Source organism: Capra hircus, unplaced genomic scaffold, assembly GCF_001704415.2.
Source record: "Capra hircus breed San Clemente unplaced genomic scaffold, ASM170441v1, whole genome shotgun sequence".
Lineage (NCBI taxonomy): Eukaryota > Metazoa > Chordata > Mammalia > Artiodactyla > Bovidae > Capra > Capra hircus.
In genome coordinates, this window is record NW_017204900.1 from 4,250 (window position 1) to 24,090 (window position 19,841).

At 61.4% G+C, this 19,841-nt stretch overlaps 1 protein-coding gene across 1 annotated transcript; it reads right to left on the reverse strand.

Annotated features, from left to right (window-relative positions):
* Window positions 1–1,936: 1,936 nt before the first annotated feature.
* On the reverse strand, window positions 1,937–18,076 carry LOC102187810 (ATP-dependent 6-phosphofructokinase, liver type; the record flags this gene model as incomplete). The annotated part of the gene is given in 19 exon segments (XM_018045395.1): window positions 1,937–2,529; window positions 2,907–3,012; window positions 3,100–3,199; window positions 3,771–3,882; window positions 4,090–4,151; window positions 4,604–4,768; window positions 5,814–5,966; window positions 6,421–6,508; window positions 6,941–7,011; window positions 7,370–7,516; window positions 9,351–9,414; window positions 10,026–10,090; window positions 11,130–11,255; window positions 12,461–12,553; window positions 14,332–14,427; window positions 16,087–16,195; window positions 16,453–16,497; window positions 17,088–17,253; window positions 17,887–18,076. Coding segments are annotated over 19 exon segments (2,106 nt in total), but the record flags the coding sequence as incomplete, so codon positions are not given.
* Between the last annotated feature and the right edge of the window lie 1,765 nt (window positions 18,077–19,841).

The window sequence follows — 19,841 nt, forward strand, 5'->3', positions numbered from 1 at the left end:
ACATAAAATACTAAGATAAATTTAAGAAAAGTTGTGTAGGACATATAGAGTAAAAAATATAAATCTAGTCAATGAACAAATACCTAATACATCAACTACAATAAACTGTAATGGCAACCCAGTGCAGTATTCTTGCCTGAAGAATCCCTTGGAAGAGGATCCTGGCGGGACTACAGACCAGAGGGTGGCAGAGAGTCAGACACAACTGAGAGACTGAGTGCAGAGAGACTGAGGTTATAAAATGGAACTAAATTAATGGTTCAGTTCAGTCGCTCAGTCATGTCCGACTCTTTGCGACCCCATAAACTGCAGCACGCCAGTCCTCCCTGTCCATCACCAACTCCCAGAGTCCACCCAAACCCATGTCCATCGAGTCGGTGATGCCATCCAACCATCTCATTCTTTGTCGTCCCCTTCTCTTCCTGCCCCCAATCTCTCCCAGCATCAGGGTCTTTTCCAATGAGTCAGTTCTTTCCATCAGGTGGCCAAAGTACTGGAGTTTCAGCTTCAACATCAGTCCTTCCAATGAACACCCAGGACTGATCTTTAGGATGGACTGGTTGGATCTCCCTGCAGTCCAAGGGACTCTCAAGAGTCTTCTCCAACACCACAGTTCAAATACATCAATTCTTCAGTGCTCAGCCTTCTTCACAGTCCAACTCTCACATCCATACATGACCACAGGAAAAACCATAGCCTTGACTAGACGGACCTTAGTCAGCAAAGTAATGTCTCTGCTTTTGAATATGCTCTCTAGGTTGGTCATAACTTTTCTTTCAAGGAATAAGCGTCTTTTAATTTCATGGCTGCAATCACCATCTGCAGTGATTTTGGAGCCCAAAAAAATAAAGTCTGACACTGTTTCCACTGTTTCCCCATCTATTTCCCATGAAGTGATGGGACTGGATGCCATGATTTTTGTTTTCTGAATGTTGAGCTTTAAGCCAACTTTTTCACTCTCCTCTTTCACTTTCATCAAGAGGCTTTTTAGTTCCTCTTCACTTTCTGCCATAAGGGTGGTGTCATCTGCATATCTGAGGTGATTGGTATTTCTCCCAGCAATCTTGATTCCAGCTTGTGTTTCTTCCAGTCCAGCGTTTCTCATGATGTACTCTGCATAGAAGTTAAATAAGCAGGGTGACAATATACAGCCCTGATGTACTCCTTTTCCTATTTGGAACCAGTCTGTTGTTCCATGTCCAGTTCTAACTGTTGCTTCCTGACCTGCATCCAGATTTCTCAAGAGGCAGGTCAGGTGGTCTGGTATTCCCATCTCTTTCAGAATTTTCCAAGGTTAGGGCCTCCCCAAAAAACCTCATCTGACCTCTGTGGGTGCCAAGGGCAAGAGTGCAGGCAGAGCAGCCCTGGATGAAGTGCCCACGTGACCGCTGTGGAAGCATATGGATAGGCAGCCTGCTCAGAGGTGACAGGGACCCACCAAGCACAGCCGTGTGGTCCACATCCAGCTTGTCCTCCTGTCGGCACCTCGGTGCCGGCATCTGCTGTGGAGCCAGGCACTCCTGCAAGTCAGGGACTTCCAGGGGTCAGCCCACCCATAGTCCCCAGTGGTGACAACTGTCTAGCTGCCTCTCAGCCCCCCAGACCGCCCCCCCCCAGTGTCTTCTGGGTGGTCCCTCCCACCACCACCTGTCCCAGGGTCCTTGGCTCTGCTTCTGAGACCCCAGCCCAGGCAGAGTCTGGGGAACGTTCCAGGTCAGACTCAGAAGTCCTCCCAAGACTGGCATGGGGGTCAGGTCACCACATAGATAGGGGTGAGGGGCTGTTGGTTCAGGGAAGGGGTGTGGCCCCAGAGGATACATGTCCCTGAGCCTCAGCCCAGGGGCCAAAGGAGGACCCCAGACTCAGGCGTACACGTCGGGGGATGACCAACATCCAGCCCACCCACCCTCTCCAGGTTTCCAGAGATTGACAGCACTCCACAGTCAGGTGATTTTATTCCTAGAAAAGGTGACAAGCTCTGCTCAGCCCCAGCGGCCAGTGCACACAGAAGCAGGAACAGCAGCAGGGTCACAGTGAGGTCCACAGGGTATGCCCTCCCACCGCCTTGGGCCCAGGGCAGGTGAGGGTGCAGGGCCGCCGAGGAGAGAGGCTCCAGGCCACACGGGGTGCTGAGGCAGAGGGGCAGCCGTGTCCAAACACCGATGCCAGCACATGCCCCTGCACTGGAAGGGGGTGCCCAGGGTTCTCTGTCCCGGAAGAGAGCCAAGAGGGTGGCAGGAAGGAAGTGGGGCAGTGAGAAGCCTGGAGCCTGCACGGCCCTGTGGCCCACAGCCCCTGCCCGCGCGCCCGCAGGGTCCAGCAGCCCGGCCCCGAGGAGCCGGGGGTGGCGGGTGCAGGGTGAGCGGGGCGTGGACGCGGCTTCAGAAGCCCGTCTCGATGCTGAGGGTGCGGCGGGTGACGTGCTCCAGCTCCCCGGACACGTAGTCGGCCATGCTGATGCGGTAGTGCGCCAGCATCTTCAGCATGAGCCGCAGGTTCAGCCACCACTGCTCCCGGGGCATGCGGTGCCTGGGGCAGGACAGGGCCAGTGTCAGAGGGCGGGGTCAGCGGCGGGACTGGCAGTGCCTGCAGCAGCCCGGGTCAGGGTCAGGGGCCGGAGGCAGGGGAGGGGCAGCTCCCAGGCGTGTCCCCTTGGGACACCTGGCTGCTGTGTTGGGGTCCTGTCCCTCTGGGGCCCACACCCAGGAGGGCTCAGCAGACCAAGTACACCCTCAGACCTGACCATCGCTGACCTCTACCCTCTCACCCTCACCCTCTACCCTGTCGGTGGTGGACAGGGCAAACCCTGTGGGGTCAGGGCTGAGTGTAGCCACACCCCTCTCCCAGCACATTCGCCCCAGGCAGGTCTGGGCCCTGCGGTCCGCCCTCTCTGTGGAGGGACTCACTCAAAGTCGGTGTCCTTCTTGAGCTCGGTGACAGGGCTGAAGGCCACCACTTTCTTCTGCAGGCCGATCACGCAGGCCGAGTCAGGGGCGTTGGCAAACACCCGCCCTGTGGACATAGGCGCGTGATGGCAGCCCCACACCAGGGATGCCAGTGGAGGGCAGGTTGGGCTGGCTGCTGCCTCCCCCCACTTACCGTTGCGATAGACTGCCCGCAGCTTCTCCGACATCCAGAGTATGGCTTTCACCCCAAGCTTGGTACCATAGTTCCGATCAAAGGGGGTGGGAGCTCCACCCTGGAAACACAGCGGGTGAGGCCAGGTTCTGGCCTTGGGGAACCATGGGGCCACAGGCAGCCCCAGCCCTGGCCTGAGCCCAGCATCCTGGCCTGGCCATGACCTAGGTGAGCCCTCCCGGAGAGTTCTGACACCCCATCCCCTAGGCCTACAGCAACCCAGCCCCTTTCTCCATCCCATATCTGGCCCAAAAGCCACCTCCAGAGGCCGGGTAGTGGGTCGCCAACTCATCAACTGGGGGGCTTCTGTGGGCCCCTGCATCTAGCAGACAGGTCCCACCACTAGTGGGCAAAGACCCCTGGGGAAGGGGTGCCTTGTGGGTGCACACAGCTCTCACGTCTGGCTGGGAACCCACAGCATGGGTCTCACCAAGACACAGCCTGGGTCTCCTGCCCGTGCAGTGGGTGATGAGCACTCAGGTCAGGGGTGTGCAGATGAAGCGGCCCCTACAGCCCGGTGCCCCGTGAGGAGGGGCACAGAGAAGTGTCCCCGTTCTGCTGCAGCCCCCTGGGACCGTGGGCACAGGTGTCAGGGAGCAGCCTTCCGGAATCCACGTCCCCACGCCCCACACCTGCTGCAGGTGGCCCAGGACGTTGGTCCTGCAGTCAAACACGCCCTTGCCCTCGGAGGAGTAGAGGTTGTACAGGAACTCGGTGGTGTAGTGCTCGTGGCACTTCTCGTTCCTGGAAGAGGAATGTGGGACCTGAGTCTTGCGGGATGCTGAGCCCCTCTGGGCTGGCCCACAGGCTCGAAGGAAAGCTCCACCCCACCACCACTGCCCGAGCCCCCATCCTCTCTCTGCCCAGCTGCCCCTCGGCAGCCCTGACCTGCAGCCCAGGGGTCAGGAAGCCCCCCCGCCCCGGGCCCTGTGGGCTCGCCCGCAGCCTCACCGGAGTACCAGGCCCCGCTGGATTTCCGTCTTCATCTTCTCCGTCATGTGCTCCACGTTGGCCTGCAGAGGGAGGACCAACCACAGTGAGTGAGGTCGGTGCAGCAGCCACCACTGCCCACCCCCTCCAGCAAGGGCTGTCCAGGAAGGAACGTTCCAGAATACCTGACAGGCAGGGCCAACATGACCCAGGTCCGCCTTTGGGGGCAGGCCAGTCCTGCAGGCCCTGAAGGACTAGGAGGGCTGGTGCAGGTGTGGCCCGTGGCTGGATAGTGAGGCCGGGTGGGAAAGCCACAGGGCAGGGAAGGGGGCGTGCATGGAGGTGGGGGCGAGGGGGTGGGGGGGCTGCACAGAGTGGAGGTGAGGGGACCGCACTGTGGGGGAAGCAGTGCAGGGGATCATGGCCTGGGTCCCCTTGAAGGTGGTGAGTCCCCAGCCTGCTGGGCCGTGGCTCCTTGGTTGGAGTCCCAGCCTCTCCATGTGGCCTGCAGCAGAAGGGCGGGGGCTCCGCTCACCTTTAAGTCTTGGATGTTGAAGGGATCCTCGAAGACATAGGCAGCATCGGCCCCCACAGCGATGCCAGTCACAGTGGCCAGGTAGCCGCAGTAGCCACCCATGGTCTCCACGATGAACACACGGCGCTTGGTCCCGGAGGCCGACTGCTTGATGCGGTCACAACTCTGGGGGCCAGGGGGCGGTCAGAGACCTCCCTTCAGGCCGCAGGGACCCACGACACTATAGGGACTCAGGTCTCTGGCCCAAGCTGAGGACCAAGGCTGAGGCAGGGAGGGGCTGGGACAGCGCCTGCCCTGTGTGCCAGGGTGCTGGCAGCCCTCATCATGAACCCTCCTCTTGGCCACACTGAATTGAACTCCCAGTCTGGGCAATTCTGCCCCCAGGACGAGGGGGCGGTCACTAGTGTGTGGTGGGTGGAGGCCAGGGGCGCTGCTAGGAGGCTCTCCCTGACCTCAGGCCAGGGACATCCTGGGCCTTAATCTGGCAAAGGGGGAGACATGCCTGCCATGTCAGGTCATAAACAGGGGCCCAGACAACACATGAAGTAAGGGCTTTGCACACACTGACAATAACGTGACACCTGATAACAATCCTAGCTCTGAATGGTTCAAGGAAATTAGAGTATTGGATAAAGAACTGAGGAAAGAGAACCAAACAGATAAATAAGTCCACTTGTGTTTTCTTCTTCATCTAATAACATGCAGCATTTATTAGAGCAGCACACCCTCTTCCAGCCTCTGATCCCCCAAAGGGAGGTGCTGGACCCTCAGGGGAGCCGAGCTCATGAGCAGTAATAGGGTGGGAAAGGTCTGCAGAGAGAGAGTCAGGGGGACACCCTTGGGGAGCTCACTGGGGCAAGGCTGCTGGGACCCTCCCCAACCCCGGAACAAGGCTCCCACCTCCCACGTCCCAGCCAGAGCCCTGGGTACCCCCCCAAGCCACATGTGACTGCTTTACCAGACAACCACGGCTGGGTGTCCACACCAGTACAGCAGCTCAGTTAGATTGGCTGCAGCTCTACCCACCATCATCCTCATACCCTGTCACCCCACAGCCACTCCCCCCGAGGCCTCGGGGGGCAGCCGGGTCCTGCCCACTCCCCACACAGGCCACCAGCCTTGGTGGGGCCCCGTACCTGTCCCACCCGCTCGGCAGCCCCTCTGCGTGCTCCCCACTCCCAGCCAGCCCCCACCCACACCCAGCCCGCACCTCCATGGCGGCGTTGACGGCCGTGTCAGAGCCCAGGCTGAAGTCAGTGCCTGGAACGTTGTTGCTGATGGTGGCGGGGATGACGCACATGACGATGCACAGCTCCTCGTAGCGCCCACGGGCCTCCACCAGCTGCAGCACCCCCTCGTAGGCCTGTGGGGGTAGGGGGCTCAGGCCCAGCCCTGGAGAGGCTGGCCAAGGCCAGAGAAGGGGCCCCTGGGTCCTGCTCCCAGCCGTGTGTGCGGGGCTGGGCACCTGAGCCCACCTGCCCCCACCCTCAGGGCCGAGACCAGGTGGGCCTCACCCAGGAGCTCTGCAGCCACCGTCCCCAGGGAAACTGGACTCCAAGGAGGGCAGGAAGGAGGCCAGCTGCCTTGACCCACTCCACCCATTCTGCAGGTGCTCAGGTTCCTCCAGGAGAGGGTAGGAGTCGATGTCTGTCATGTAGGGGGGCTGACCAAGCACCAGCACACGGACATGCCCCCACTACTCAGAGCTCCACTGAGAGCCCTCTGGACTGGCCCCTCGCCAGCAGGAGACTGAGGCCCTCGGCCACTTGGTCCTCCTGCCCAGGCTGCCCCCGCATGCTCCCCTGCGGACCCCTCACCTCAAAGCCCCCGATGACCAGCAGGGCGTGGATGTTGTGAAGGCGGATGCTTTCCACAATTTGCTCCATGTAGCCCTTGGGCAGCGTCCTGCAGAAGATAAATCAGATGGATACGCGAGTTTGTACAGAATGCCAGGCTGGAGGGACACAGGTCCACACGGTCTGACCGCTAGAGAAGGCGGGCCTGGGACCTGGTGATGCGATTATTCCCCATTAGAGGTGGAGGCAGAGGTGAGGCATGGGTGGGTGGGGGTGAAGGGACCACCAGCAGGACAGGTGGCCTGGCACCTGCCCTCCCCACACCTGGGCTGTAAGCCTCACTTCCTGCCCAAGGGAGTGCCTCCTGCAGGCTGGGTCACCTCAATAGCCATCCTCTACAATGGAGCCCTCAGGGAAGCCCCAGGCAGCAGGGTCTGTGTCCCACTCTGGACAGGCCACCAGCCAGGGAGGATCTAGTCTGTGGCCATGGGGCTGGTTTCCCTGACATCCCCCCCACTGCCCACGGTGGCCAGCTGCTCACCTCTTTGTCCCCAGCATGGAGCCACCACGCCCCAGCCAGCCGGCCACATCATGCCAGCTCACTTCTTGCACCTGTCGGGGGAGGCACGGCTTCAGGGAGCAGGCCAGGCCACCTGCCCACTTCTCTACAGATGACAGGCCTATGCTCAGAAGTGCACGTCCTTGGGCGGATAGAGGCCAGGCCAGGGACTGCCCCTCCAGCCGCAGGTCGGAGCAGGGTCTCGGGGACTGGTCTAGGCTGAGGTGGATCCAGCTGTGCCCCCTCCACCCGGGGAGCAGGCCCAGTCTTTCCCTTGTGCCCATATCATGAGTCCTTCGGTCCTTGTGTGTTTTTAAGTCAGCCGGGGACGTAGCCTAAGCTGACCAAAGGCAAACAGGCCCACCACCACAGGCTGGGTCCCCCCTCAGCCTTGGGCATGGCCGCACCTACCTGATTCTTGGCCAGGCCTTCAAAGCCATCGTGCACGACATATACCGTGTGGCCCTGGGAGATGCCAGAACGCACGGCCGAGCGCACGGCCGCGTTCATGCCGGCTGCTGGGGCCCCCACGTTCAGGATGGCCAGGGAAAAGTTGGTCTTTAGAGAAGAGGGAGAGACAAACATGTGAGCACAGGGCTGGGGGGACCGCTGACCCAGACGGAAGTCAGCAGACAGCAGCTTCCAGAGAAGGGGCCCCGGTCCTCGGGCCAGCCTGGACACCGTCCAGGGACTGGACTCCCCCGGGCATGACAAACACCTGTCCTCCTGGTGCCATAACAGGAGGGTCTGTGTCCCGCTGATGCCTCCTGATGCTCAGCTCAAGACCACCTGAGCTACCGTGCAAGCCCCGCCTACAACCCGCACAGTCCTGGGCCAAAGGCAGGCGCAGGACTCCAGCCCCTGTCAGCCAAGTGCAGCTCGGATCACAGTCAGTGCCTGCCAGCGGCAGTCACCCCGCACTCAGGGCTCAGCGCCCCAGAGTATCCTTGGTGAGCAGCACGGGTACATGGAGAGAAGGGGGCCACCGCAGCCAAAACAAAGGGCAAAGAAGCAGGCAACGCCAATTTCATATTAATGGTGGTGTAGTCGCTAAGTCATGTCTGACTCTCTGCAACCGCATGGACCGTAGCCTGCCAGGCTTGTCTGTCCATGCGATTTCCCAGGCAAGAATACTGGAGTGGGTTACCATTTCCTTCTCCAGGGGATCTTCCTGACCTAAGAATCGAACCTGAGTCTCCTGCATTGCAGGCGGATTCTTTACCAACTGAGCCACCAAGGAAGCCCTTTAATATTAATAATAGTGATACAATGGTTGCTTTAACCTGATAGAACCAATGTATCATTGCCTCAACTCGGAATCAATGTAAGAAATTGGGTCTTTCACACCCATTTCCCCTGCTGCTCCTCAGACCTTACACCTGGGGGGCACGCAGGCACCCCACTAGGGACAGCCACGTTCCCAGCACTCAGCAGCCATGTGTGGCCACTGGTTCTGCTGGGCTGTGTGGCTCTGGTGGGTCCTAGTAACACCAGCCTGATGCCCCAGAGGTGGTCATGACCCAGAGGGTTCTGGAAGGAGTTGTGGACACCACTCTGCCTTGCCTGGGAATGCTGCCCACCCCCAACCAGCTCTTGGGATAAGTTGGGGGGGCGGGGAGTGGCGCGCAGGACCCCACCGTCCAAGATTGTCTTGGTGTGACCCTTTCTTTGTCCCATGATTTCAGAGATGGATACTCCTGTTGTCCTTATTTGGAAGAGAGACCATTTCCTGAAGTTTTTAGCTGCTTGGGAACATGTCTTAATACTCTTGAGAGTCCCTTGGACAGCAAGATCAAACCAGTCAATTCTAAAGAAAATCAGTCCTGAGCATTCATTGGAAGGACTGATGCTGAAGCTGAAGCTCTAATACTTTGGCCACCTGATGCAAAGAGCTGACTCACTGGAAAAGACTCTGATGCTGGGAAAGACTGAAGGCAAAAGTGAAGGGGGCGGCAGAGAATGAGATGTTTGGATGGCATCACCAACTCAATGGACATGAATCTGAGCAAACTCCAGGAGATGGTGGAAGACAGGGAAGCCTGGAGTGCTACTGTCCATGAGGTCTCAAAGAGTCAGACACAACTGAGCAACTGAACAACAACGTTAACACTGGAGCCCTGCTCTCCAAGGTAAACCTGTGGGCCTGACTTAACCTTCAGCCATTTGATAAGTGACAGGCCAGTGTGATCCCTGGGCCCAGACACAGGCTGTTGGGACCTACTGGTCAAGCAGAGGCCGAGCCTGCCCTCTCAGTCTACAGACCCCAGATAGGAGGGAGGGTCCCAGTTCCCTGAGCAGGGGCGGCTCCCTACTCCCTGAGCCGGGTTGGGGGGTAGCTGGCAGGTGGAGGCCACAGGCACAGCCAGGCATGGGCTCCGCAGCCCACTCTCACCTTCTCCTTGGAGATCTTCTGGTGGGCAAGCAGCTTGTAAATGTTCCAGTTGTTCTCAAAGCTCCTGGAAAGGAAGCGGGTCATGCACGGCACAGCCACAGCCGAGCAGCCTGGCCCAGCACAGCCACAGCCCAGCCCAGTACGCAGCCTCCAAGGGGCCGAACACAGGCATGGCCCACTTCCCAACTCTTGTCGCCACGGAGCCTGGCTGGGTGCCATTGCCGGGCGGCAGAGACCCCTCTAAACACGCGCTCCCAATGCCACCTCAGCAAAGCAAGTCCCGCGTTCAGCCGGCATGGTCTCTGCAGCTCCAAGGCCAAGGGACCCAGAGGAAACAGACCTGTGAGTCCAGCTGACCTGGCCCCGGGCCCGCCCCCACGCTTCCTGCTGCAGTCTCCCCCTTCCCCTGCCCCCTCCCCAGGCCCCTTCCTGACCCTACCTGTGCTGTGTTCCACACACCCCCCAGCCTTGCAGGCTGCCTGCCTACTTCCCGGCCACAGGGACCGTCACGCCCCATCTCCTGCATGATGCACGCCCTAGGAGGGGGGCTCAGAGCACCACCTCTGCAGGTCCGCGTGTCAGGGGCAGGGGGTGGCCATGGGCGAGCCGCTCAGAGTCTGCTGGGGGCCCCACAGAACAGACCACTGCCCAGTGTGGGGCCCGCCAGGCCCTCACCTGCCTCGGAGCTGGATGGCCTCGTCAAACCTCTTCTCGTCCATGGCCTTCTGCACCTCCTTGGTCTTAAAGCAAACAAGAAGCACAGGCTGGAGGCAGGGGTCTGGCACACTCATCTGAGGGGGGCCTGGCCCAGACTTGCCGGGCAGCCGTCATTGCTAGCAATCGGGAGGTCTAAGGGCAAGGGGACCCCACCCGGCCTGCTGGGTCTTCCCCTCCCTGGAAGGGGCACCTGGGCCTCGCTCCTCCTCGCCAGCCAGGGTCTAGGAACGAAAGGTGAGGCACTTCTGGCCCCCAGGCCCAAGCCACCGATGACCAGCCTGCCCCAAAGCGAGGCCTCATGAGGTCACTGCAGGAGAGTGTTCCAGGAGAAGCACGGGCAGCCCCTCTCTGCCTCCAGCCTGCCTCCCCTGGGTGGGCCCCACCCCGCCCCCAGCTGCAGAAGGGGAGCCAGCACCCACATTTCCACCAGCCTCCCAGCGTCTCTCTGCCCTCACCTCCCGCTCCCCCTCCCGCATTGGCCCCTTCTCTGACAACACAAGATGTCCCAGTGGTTTGGGCCTCTCACTTCCCCTTCACCCTCTCATCCCCACCCTGCCCAGTGCAAGACCTGTCCCAGGCCACTGGCTCAGGGAGGCTAAGTGACCTTGGCTCCCCCCACGGTCGTGCAAACTCCAGCTCACCAGACCCCCACAGGCTCCCCGGCTCCCTGCAGCCCCCACGCCTCTCTTGGGACTTGTCTCACCTGAGGCACCAGCCGACATCTCCCTCCCCCTGGATGACTGCAGGCCTTGAACACCCTGAGGCCTGCTGAGGTGGGCAGCAACGCACCAGAGTGGGCACCACCAGGAGGTGGTGCTGCATGAACCGCCTGCTCCCTGGCACACACGTGGGGGAGCAGTAGGATCCCGAGAGGGACAGGCTGGGGGCCCTCACAGCAGGCCTGCTGGCTGGGCCCTGAAAGGCCTGGAAGGGCAGGCAGCTCCGGGTTGTGGTGGGGAGCACAGCAGAGCCCAGCAAAGCAAGAAGGCCCCGGGCACTCCTCACCCTGGGCACCCTGGGCACCCTGGGCACCCTGGGCACCCTGGGCAGGCCAGTGCTCACCATCTGCACACACTCCATGAGGGGCAGCCGCACGGACTGGTTCCCTGAGAGGCTGACCACGCAGGCCGGTGTGTCGGGCGTGGCCTCCAGCAGCGCCATCACTGCCTCCATGCCCATCTTGCTGCTCTGAACGGGGAGAGGGTGGTAAACTCAGGCAGGTGCAGCCGGGAGGGAGCCAGCCCCACGCCACACACGTCCCTCGGCAGACCCACAAGGCCTCAGCCCTCAGAGCCTGCCCACCACACACACACACACGCCTGCACGCACATGTGTACTAGAAGCTTCTAGAATAAGTGGCACCATTTATTCTAGAAACGCTGACTCCTATGGTCGTCTTTCACCTCCACCGGCGCCGTTTCTCGGGTCTCAGCAGCCCTGCTAGAGGCTGTGGGCCCTGCACTCCAGGTTACAGCGGCAGGGCTGGACCTGGGTTTCTGGGGTTCTTTCCACTATGATGAGGTTTCTCATTTCCAGCTCGTTTGTCAAAGCTGTTCTGATGTGGGTGCAAACGGGGGCATGGTCTGGCGGGCTGGACCAGCTAAAACAGGTAAGGACTGCCCTCCGTGGGGACAAACCACAAACCTGGGTCCCAGCACAGACAGTGGGAACACACAAGTGTGTGGGGAGCAAGGCTGGTGGTTCCACTGGGTGAAACAGTGTGTCCCTGCGTGCACCACCCCGGGCCTCCCACACTGGCCGGTGAGTGTCAGGAACAGCCTCAGAGGAAAGGCCCCGTATCCCTCGGGAGCACTGTAAGCCGGCCCCCGCGCTGTAACCCGCCGTGGGCCTGAGCTCGGGGACCAGCACCAAGCTGCTCCTCCTTGGCTCCCTCCCAGGCATCCTGTGTCTCCACCAGCATCCGCAGAACCGGAGGCCCAGGCACAGCTCCCACCTGCCCTGCGGCCTCCAGCCCCTCCCCAGGGTGACCAGGGCCTCACAGGCAGGTGCTTTACCACCCAGGGGCCTCCCTGACTGAGTCCCTGTCCCCCTGTGACTGCAGCAGGGTTCCCGCCCTATAGAGGGTGAGGCAGGACCAGCAACAATCAGGACACCGATGACCCTTGGGGCAGGACCCAGCGCCTGAGCCCTGGGGCTGAGGCACCCAGGCCACTGGCCAGACTCAGAACAACCAGACATCAGACCCGCTGCTCCCCCAGCCCTCCTCCCCAAGGTCCCATCAAAGTCATTGCCAGGAGGCTGGGGAGCCTGGGCTGCCAGGCCTCGGTCTCACTATGAACACTGGCGGCAGTGAAAACACATGCCCCCGTGCATGCACACACACCACGCCACCCGCGCACACACACCCAGCACCAGGGTGATGCCCCACCTACCAGGATGCGGTCGAACGCCGAGGGGGTCCCTCCCCTCTGCACGTGTCCCAGCACAGTCACACGTGTGTCGAAGCCCAGCCTCTGGACCACCAGCTGCTCGTGGGGACAGAGAAGTAGGGGCCCTTGGATTTGCCACATCTTCCCCACTGGGCAGGGCCACCTCCTGGCCCCCAGTGCTCTTCCCTCCCCCGCCCCCCACCTGCCTCAGGGATTTCAGGGTGTCAGAACCCCAGCCACCCTACAGAGCCGGCCCCAGGCTCACTCCTACAGCCTGAGTGTGCAGGGGGCTGTTTCCATGTGTGTGTGTGGATGCATGCTCCTGTGTGTGTGGGTGTGTCTCTGCGTCACCATGGGGGCGTGTCTGCGTCACCATGGCTATGTCTCCGTGTCACCATGGGAGGGCGTGTGTCTCCGTGTCACCATGCGGGCGAGTGTCTCCATGTCACCATGGCTGTGTCTCCGTGTCACCATGGCTGTGTGTGTCTCTGTGTCAACGTGTGGGCGTGTCTCTATGTCACTGTGCAGGCGTGTGTCTCCGTGTCACCATGGCTATGTCTCCGTGTCACCATGGGGGCGTGTCTCCGTGTCACCATGACTGTGTGTGTCTCCGTGTCACCATGTGGGCATGCTTCTCCGTGTCACCATGGCTGTATCTCTGTGTCACCATGGCTGTGTGTGTCTCCATGTCACCATGCGGGCATGTCTCTGTATCACCATGGCTGTGTCTCCATGTCACCATGGGGGGGCATGTGTCTCCGTGTCACTGTGCGGGTATGTGTCTCCGTGTCACCATGCGGGCGTGTCTCTGTGTCAGCATGGCTGTGTCTCCATGTCACCATGGGGGTGTGTCTCCATGTCACCATGACTGTGTCTCTGTGTCACCGTGTGGGCATGTCTCTGTGTCACTGTGCAGGCGTGTGTCTCCGTGTCACCATGGGGGTGTGTCTCCATGTCACCATGTGGGCGTGTCTCCGTGTCACCATGGCTGTGTGTGTCTCTGTGTCACTGTGTGGGCCTGTCTCCGTGTCACTGTGCAGGCGTGTGTCTCTGTGTCACCATGACTGTGTGTGTCTCCATGTCACTGTGCAGGCGTGTGTCTCCATGTCACCATGGCTGTGTCTCCATGTCACCATGGGGGCGTGTCTCCGTGTCGCCATGACTATGTGTGTCTCCGTGTCACCGTGCAGGCGCGTGTCTCTGTGTCACCACGGCTGTGTGTGTCTCTGTGTGTTCCCGCACGCATGCCGGGTTGTAGGAGTTCATCATGGCCTCCAGCCCCTGTGGGTCAGGCCCCGTCAGACACTAGCGGGAAGCACAGAGCACACTGAAGTGGCAGACGGGCCAGTTCCCGGCAGCACCTGACTGGGGACTTGAGGACAGGGTGGGTGGCCAAAGTGAGGGGCTGTGGAGGCTCCCAGGGGCTGTGCCCCACTGGAGCATGGGGGCCCAGGGCCCTGGGGTAGAACCAGGCAGGTGGGTGCGGGTCACAGGTAGGAAGGATTCCCCAAGGCCCCAGCTGTCCTGCGGTGGGCACCCTGTCACTGAGGGGCTGGCAGGGGCTGGACTCAGCCACCAGGACACTGTTGGGGGACTGGACGGGGCTCCTAGGATGGGGGGCTGTGCTGAATGAAGACTGGAAGCCAGAAGGTGCAGGGCTCCCAGCAGGTGGGGCCACACTTCAGCCTGGGGGCCCAGGGCTTCTCAGGGGGTCTCAGCCATGCCCACCCCACATCTAACAATCACTAGGGCCGAGGACACTCCCTCCAGGGGCTGGGGTTGGGGCCCCAGCAAGATTACGTGGGGACTGGAGATAAAGGGGAGCCCCCCGCCCGAGGCCCTGCCGATCCCACATGACCCAGGGGTTCACTCACGTCCTTCACGTAGCGGGACGAGATGGACTTCCCGTTGCGGTCGATGGCGCCCTCAGCAATGATGATGATGTTCAGGCGGGATCCTCGGCTCCGAGTCTGGGTCAGAGACACCGCAAGGCTCAGCCACCAGCCTGCAGACAGCTGTCTCCAGACACCTGGAACCCTCCTTGGGGTCCACGCCTCAGGGTTCATGTGGGCAAACCAGGACCCTGCTGTCCCACCTGGGGTTGGGGGTCAGGGAGGAGGAGCTTGCAGGGGGCTGGGGGACTAGAGGATTCCTGCCCACCTCCCACTCCCCAGGCTGAGGGAAGCCTTCCTGCCTCAGCTGGTGAGGATGAATTAGCATCACTCATTGTTGCAAAAGAGAGTGTCTTGGGGGATTTAAAAGTGCTTTTCACCTATTTCCTCAACAAACATTTGTAAGAGTCACTCTGATCCACCAGCCCCTGTTGGCCCCACAGCACTAGAAGAAAGTGACAAAGACAGGATCGGAGTAGCTCCTGTGAGGCATAGGTGCAGAGGGGACGGGGAGCCAGGCATGGAGGGCTGCCCGGAGGTGGTGGCGGTGCCGTGACGTGAAGCCGCCAGAAGGGCCCACACTTCCCTGCCTCACTCACTGCAGCCCAGGAGGTGGGCAGGGCAGAGGGCGACACCTGCATGTAACAGGTAGGGAAACTGAGGCTCGGCGAAGCCCTGGGGGATGGGGCTGGGGTGAGGCTGAGAGCCTTACTCAGAAGGAAAGCAGCAGGGTGTGTGAGCCTGAGTCCAGGCCACTTCCAGGAAGACCAGCCCCCAGTTCTCAGCGAGTAGGTCAAGGGCAAGGCTAAGGTCAGCCAGGGACCATCACCCCCAGAGCCGTGCTCCACCCATCGAGGCTACTTGGGGGTATAAGGACTCCACCCAAGGAGAGGACACTGGCCTCTGGCCAGTCTCTCTGCCAGGCTCAGTTCAGTCCCACCCTTGCCTTCCCTGGGGAAGGTTCCAGAAGGCAGTCATGACCCTCAGCCCCGCCCACTGTCCTGGGCAGGGACACAAAGCCCTGGGTGGTGGGGTGGCGGGGCGGGGGAGTATTCACCAGTGGATGGGAATGAGGCCGCCTCCTTGGTCACATGGGGACAGGGACACGTGGGAAGCATAGGGCCTGGCTCTGACCGCCCCCAGGACACCGGAACAGCAGGCCCAGCCCCGGGCAGCCTCCACACTCATCCTGCCCTTGGGCCAGTTTGCAGAGGACATTGTGGGTGGACACAGCCCGTTAGGGCCCCAGACGGGGCCTGAGCGTGAACTTGGGAGCACAGTCTCAGGGGCTCCCTGGCTTTGAACCCAGACCACAGCCCTTGAGCACCACCTCATGGAAGGGCACCTCCCACCCCTGTCCTAGCCCTCCTGCCCACCACTGAGCCCTGGCCTAGCCAAGCAGCCAGCTTATCCCAGTTGGGGCTTTGGGGATCCCTACCTAGGCCAGAGTATCTGCCTGTTCTGTGCCAGAGGCCCCAACTTCATCTTGAGAGGCCAGAGAGCTGCGTCTGGGCACCCCGGCTCAGGCGCCCCTGCTCACCCCTCCTGAATGAGGCCTCAGCCCCGCTGCTCCCACTCCCATGAGCCCCTGCTGCACATCCCTGTGCGCCGTCTTCACAAGGCTGTGCCCCCAACTCAGGCTCAGCAGTCAGGGCCTCCAGGAAGCCAGCTTGACCGTGTCCCTGCTCCTGCTGTGCTCACAGCAGGGACCGTGGGAGAATACCCTCAGCCGCTCACCTCGCCCAGCCGCTCACACATGAAGTTCTCCCAGCCGTCCTCAGGTGGCGCCTCGGGGATAAACAGCCAGTCGGCCCCTGAGGCCAGGGCAGACACCAGGGCCAGGTACCTGCATGGGCAGGAGGGCGAGGGGCTGCAGTGGGTGGACCCCCACCCAGCATCCCAGACCCTGGGCCTGGGGTTACAGGGCAGGTACAGCTCTGAGCGGCAGCCAGCCCCAGAGTCAGGGCTCCCCGGCCCCACCCCGGCTCTCACACCCAGAGCATTGAGGGAGCACCCGCCATGGGCAGGGCACCGAGGAGGCCTCGCGTCCCACTCCCGCTCCCCAGGAGCCCCGGACCCCCGCTGACCAGGACCGCCCCTTACCCGCAGTGCCGTCCCATCACCTCCAGCACGAAGGTCCTCTGGTGGCTGTGGACACAGAGAGGACAGAGGGTATCAGTGCCGAGGCTCGTGGAGCAGCCTGGACTCCTGTGTCCCGCCACCCACAGCCCCAGCTCAACCAAGAGCACGCCTGGGAGACACAGAGGACGCGGGGGCAGCCCAAGGACGGACAGCCTTTGTCTTTCCCAGGGCAGCCAAGTCTGCACTGAGTCATCTCTGTCGGGCTCACGCCCGGTGTAAGACAGGTTTTCACTGATCTTCTGTTCCTGAGGCTAAAGGCCATTTGCCTGGCCTGCGCTTGGCTATCTTAGCTAGCAGCTGAGGACGCCTGTGGGATGCACCATTGCCCAGGGCCACAGGAGCCCTATATGAGCCACGGCCCACCCAGGGCTCAAGGGAACCTGGAGGGGTAGGGACCAGACCCAAAGCCCTTTTTGCTCACCCCACTGTGAATCTCCCTCCAACTGGGGGCTGAGGGCAGCCAGCACAGACCCCTAGGGACGGAATCACACTGACAAGCCGTTAACTCTGCAGAGCGGCCACCTCAGCCCCTGGCTGGGGGACGGGATCCCGAGCTCGCTTGCCTGGTGGCCTGGCCGGGTGGAGGCCTCGCTCACCTCTGGGCGGTGGTGGTGATGGCATCGATGACTTCCATGATGCGGTGCAGCGCCGAGTCTGTGCCGATGGTCATGTCAGTGCCGCAGAAGTCGTTGTCGATGGAGCCCACCAGCCCCGCGATGTTCAGGTGCGAATAGGTCTGAGCCGTGCCCTCTGAGATCTTGCCTGGGAAGAAGGGGCCAGTCCGGCTGCAGCCTCTGTGCCTCCACCCAGCTCCCGTGGCCACTACATGGGAGTGATCCCTATCACCTCCCTCAGCCCACCTGCAGTGCAACCTGATCAGGCCCTCAGGCTCGGCTTCCCCCTCCCCAGGTCCTACAGCAGGGGTCCCAGGTGCGGGGAGGGGAGCAGTGGCTGGACCACTAGAATCGAGTACACACTCATCCCCTACCCAGAGACCCTCAGGGAAATCCTGGAATGTGCACCCCTCACCTCCATGTCCCCATGAGCGGCACAGAACCAACAGAGCTCCAATAGGCCACTTTCCAATCGGGGATCCCCAGGACTTTACATCTTATGTTACCAGATTTTAACTACCATGTTTCTGCAAACTAGCACAAGCCCATAACCAACATCCAGGAACAAACCTCAAAGCGCAAGTAAGTCAGCCTGGGAACTGCCGTCCAGCCCCAGGAGGCCTCACTACTGGCCAAACTCGGAGCATCCCCACCCTGGCCCGCACCTCCTGGAGCATCCAGGCCCCTCCTCCCGGCCAGCAGCCAGGTGGCCTCTCACCTCCTCTGGTCTTGCCCACTCCCTGCCCTTAAGCTGCTGTGTCCGGGCTGGGCTGCAACCCACCTTCGCTCACCAGCTCCTCCAGGAGGCTGCCCCACTCGCTGCGGAAGATGTTGGCGCCAGTGAGGCTGCCGTCCCCACCAATGACGCACAGGTTGGTGATGCCGCGCTGGACCAGGTTGTAGGCGGCCGCCCGGCGCCCCTCCCGCGTGGTGAAGGCCTTGCAGCGGGCACTGCCGATGACGGTGCCACCCTGCATGGAGGAGTGGGAGCCTGAGCCAATGGGGCATGACGGGAGCCTGGGCACTGGGCAGGGGATCTGGGGACCCCAAAGAACTGAGAGGGCTGAGGCCAGGGGCCCCTCAGAAGCCTGGGCAGGTGTCCCCCTGCTCCCTGGCATGCCTCCTCATGTGTGCGAGGAGGAGGCTGTCCACCACCAGGCTCAGGGAGCTCGACAAGGCAACGGGTGAGCAGGCTCCGAGATCTATAAGGTGCACACAGACACACACGTGCACACAGACACACACGTGCACACACACATGCGCACATGTGCACCATGCACACTCACACACACATGCGTGTACTCTGGTGGATACGTGGGGAGCCAATACAGGGACCTGCCTGGGCAGCTCACTCCAGCATCCACGTGGCCCCTCCCTGCTCAGCCTTGGCCGGGGCTCCCCAGACTGTCCCACGAGAACACCTGTGGATCCCCTGCTCTCAGCCAGGTGGAGAGGACAATGTGCCCGGGCCACGCCATGCTGCTCCCAAGACCACAAGGCTGGTTTCAGACTTCGTGGAAAATGCGAGTCAGTGCCCCCTTCCCCTTGCTCCCACCCCCTCACCCCCTGTGCTCTGTGCAGCTCCTCACTCCTCCCCAAATACCAGCTCCTCCCACATCTTTAGTGCCCACCTTTCATGCAGCTTCACTTCCCAGCTAACACTTGGCCTAACACCCCTTCCCTGGGTGCTCTCTCAGGACAGAAGGACGGCCATCCTCAGACACAGGGTCGGAGCAGAGTGACAGCTGGACCCAGGCCTGAAGCAGGACGGCTGTCCTTCTTGGAGCCCTGGGGTGGAGGACGAGGTACCCAGGCTGCCACAGCCCCACCCATGATGGGGTCAGGGAGCACGGTTCCAGAGCAGGGGAACAGGGGACAGGGGTCTGACGAGGCCCAAGAACAGGGCTTGTCTGCGCCCCGCTGGACCCACCAGACCTCGATAAACCAGCTCATTCCCAAGGGTGCCTACAGAGCACAGTCCCCTGGGAATGTCCACCCTGGGCAGGAGGTGTGGGTAGCACCTCAGGGTGGCCATGCCTGGATGACCCTGGGTCCAGGCCCATCACCCACTGCTCTGCTGCCCATGGGAGGCTCGTGATGACAGCAGATCAATAAGCAGGTGTCAGCTGGTGGCCCAGGATACAGAGGTGACAGGCGCCCACAAAGGTCCCTGCTCTTTAGGAGGACTAGGGTCTCCCCATAGACCCCTGGTCCAAAGACCCCCTTGCCTAGGAATCCCTGACCCCAGGGGGGCGTTGAGCTGCTCAACCCCCGCCCTCACTAAGTAGGATGATGAAGGGGAAGGCGGAGGAGGCACCGGGAGGCTGAGGCCGTGTAAGCCTCCTCCAGGGGGCTCTCTTCAGCCCGCAGCTGGAAGCTGAGACATCTGGGGCCATCCCACCACTGTGACCTCTTAAACCCACGACCTCCCACTCCCGCGACCCTAAGGCGACTGGATGGCACAGTCAGCCTGGAGCCAGTCCCCTGAGGGATGGTGAGTAGCCTGTGTCCCTAAGTGTGCCTGTCCCCCTGTGTGCCTATGTGTCTCTGTGTCTGTCTCTGTGTGTGTCTGTCTCTGTGTGTGTCTGTGTGTGTCTGTGTCTCTGTGTGTGTCTGTGTCTATCTGTGTGTCTCTGTGTGTGTCTGTGTCTGTGTGTGTCTGTCTCTGTGTGTCTCTGTGTGTATCTGTGTCTGTGTGTGTCTCTGTGTCTCTGTGTGTGTCTGTGTCTGTGTATG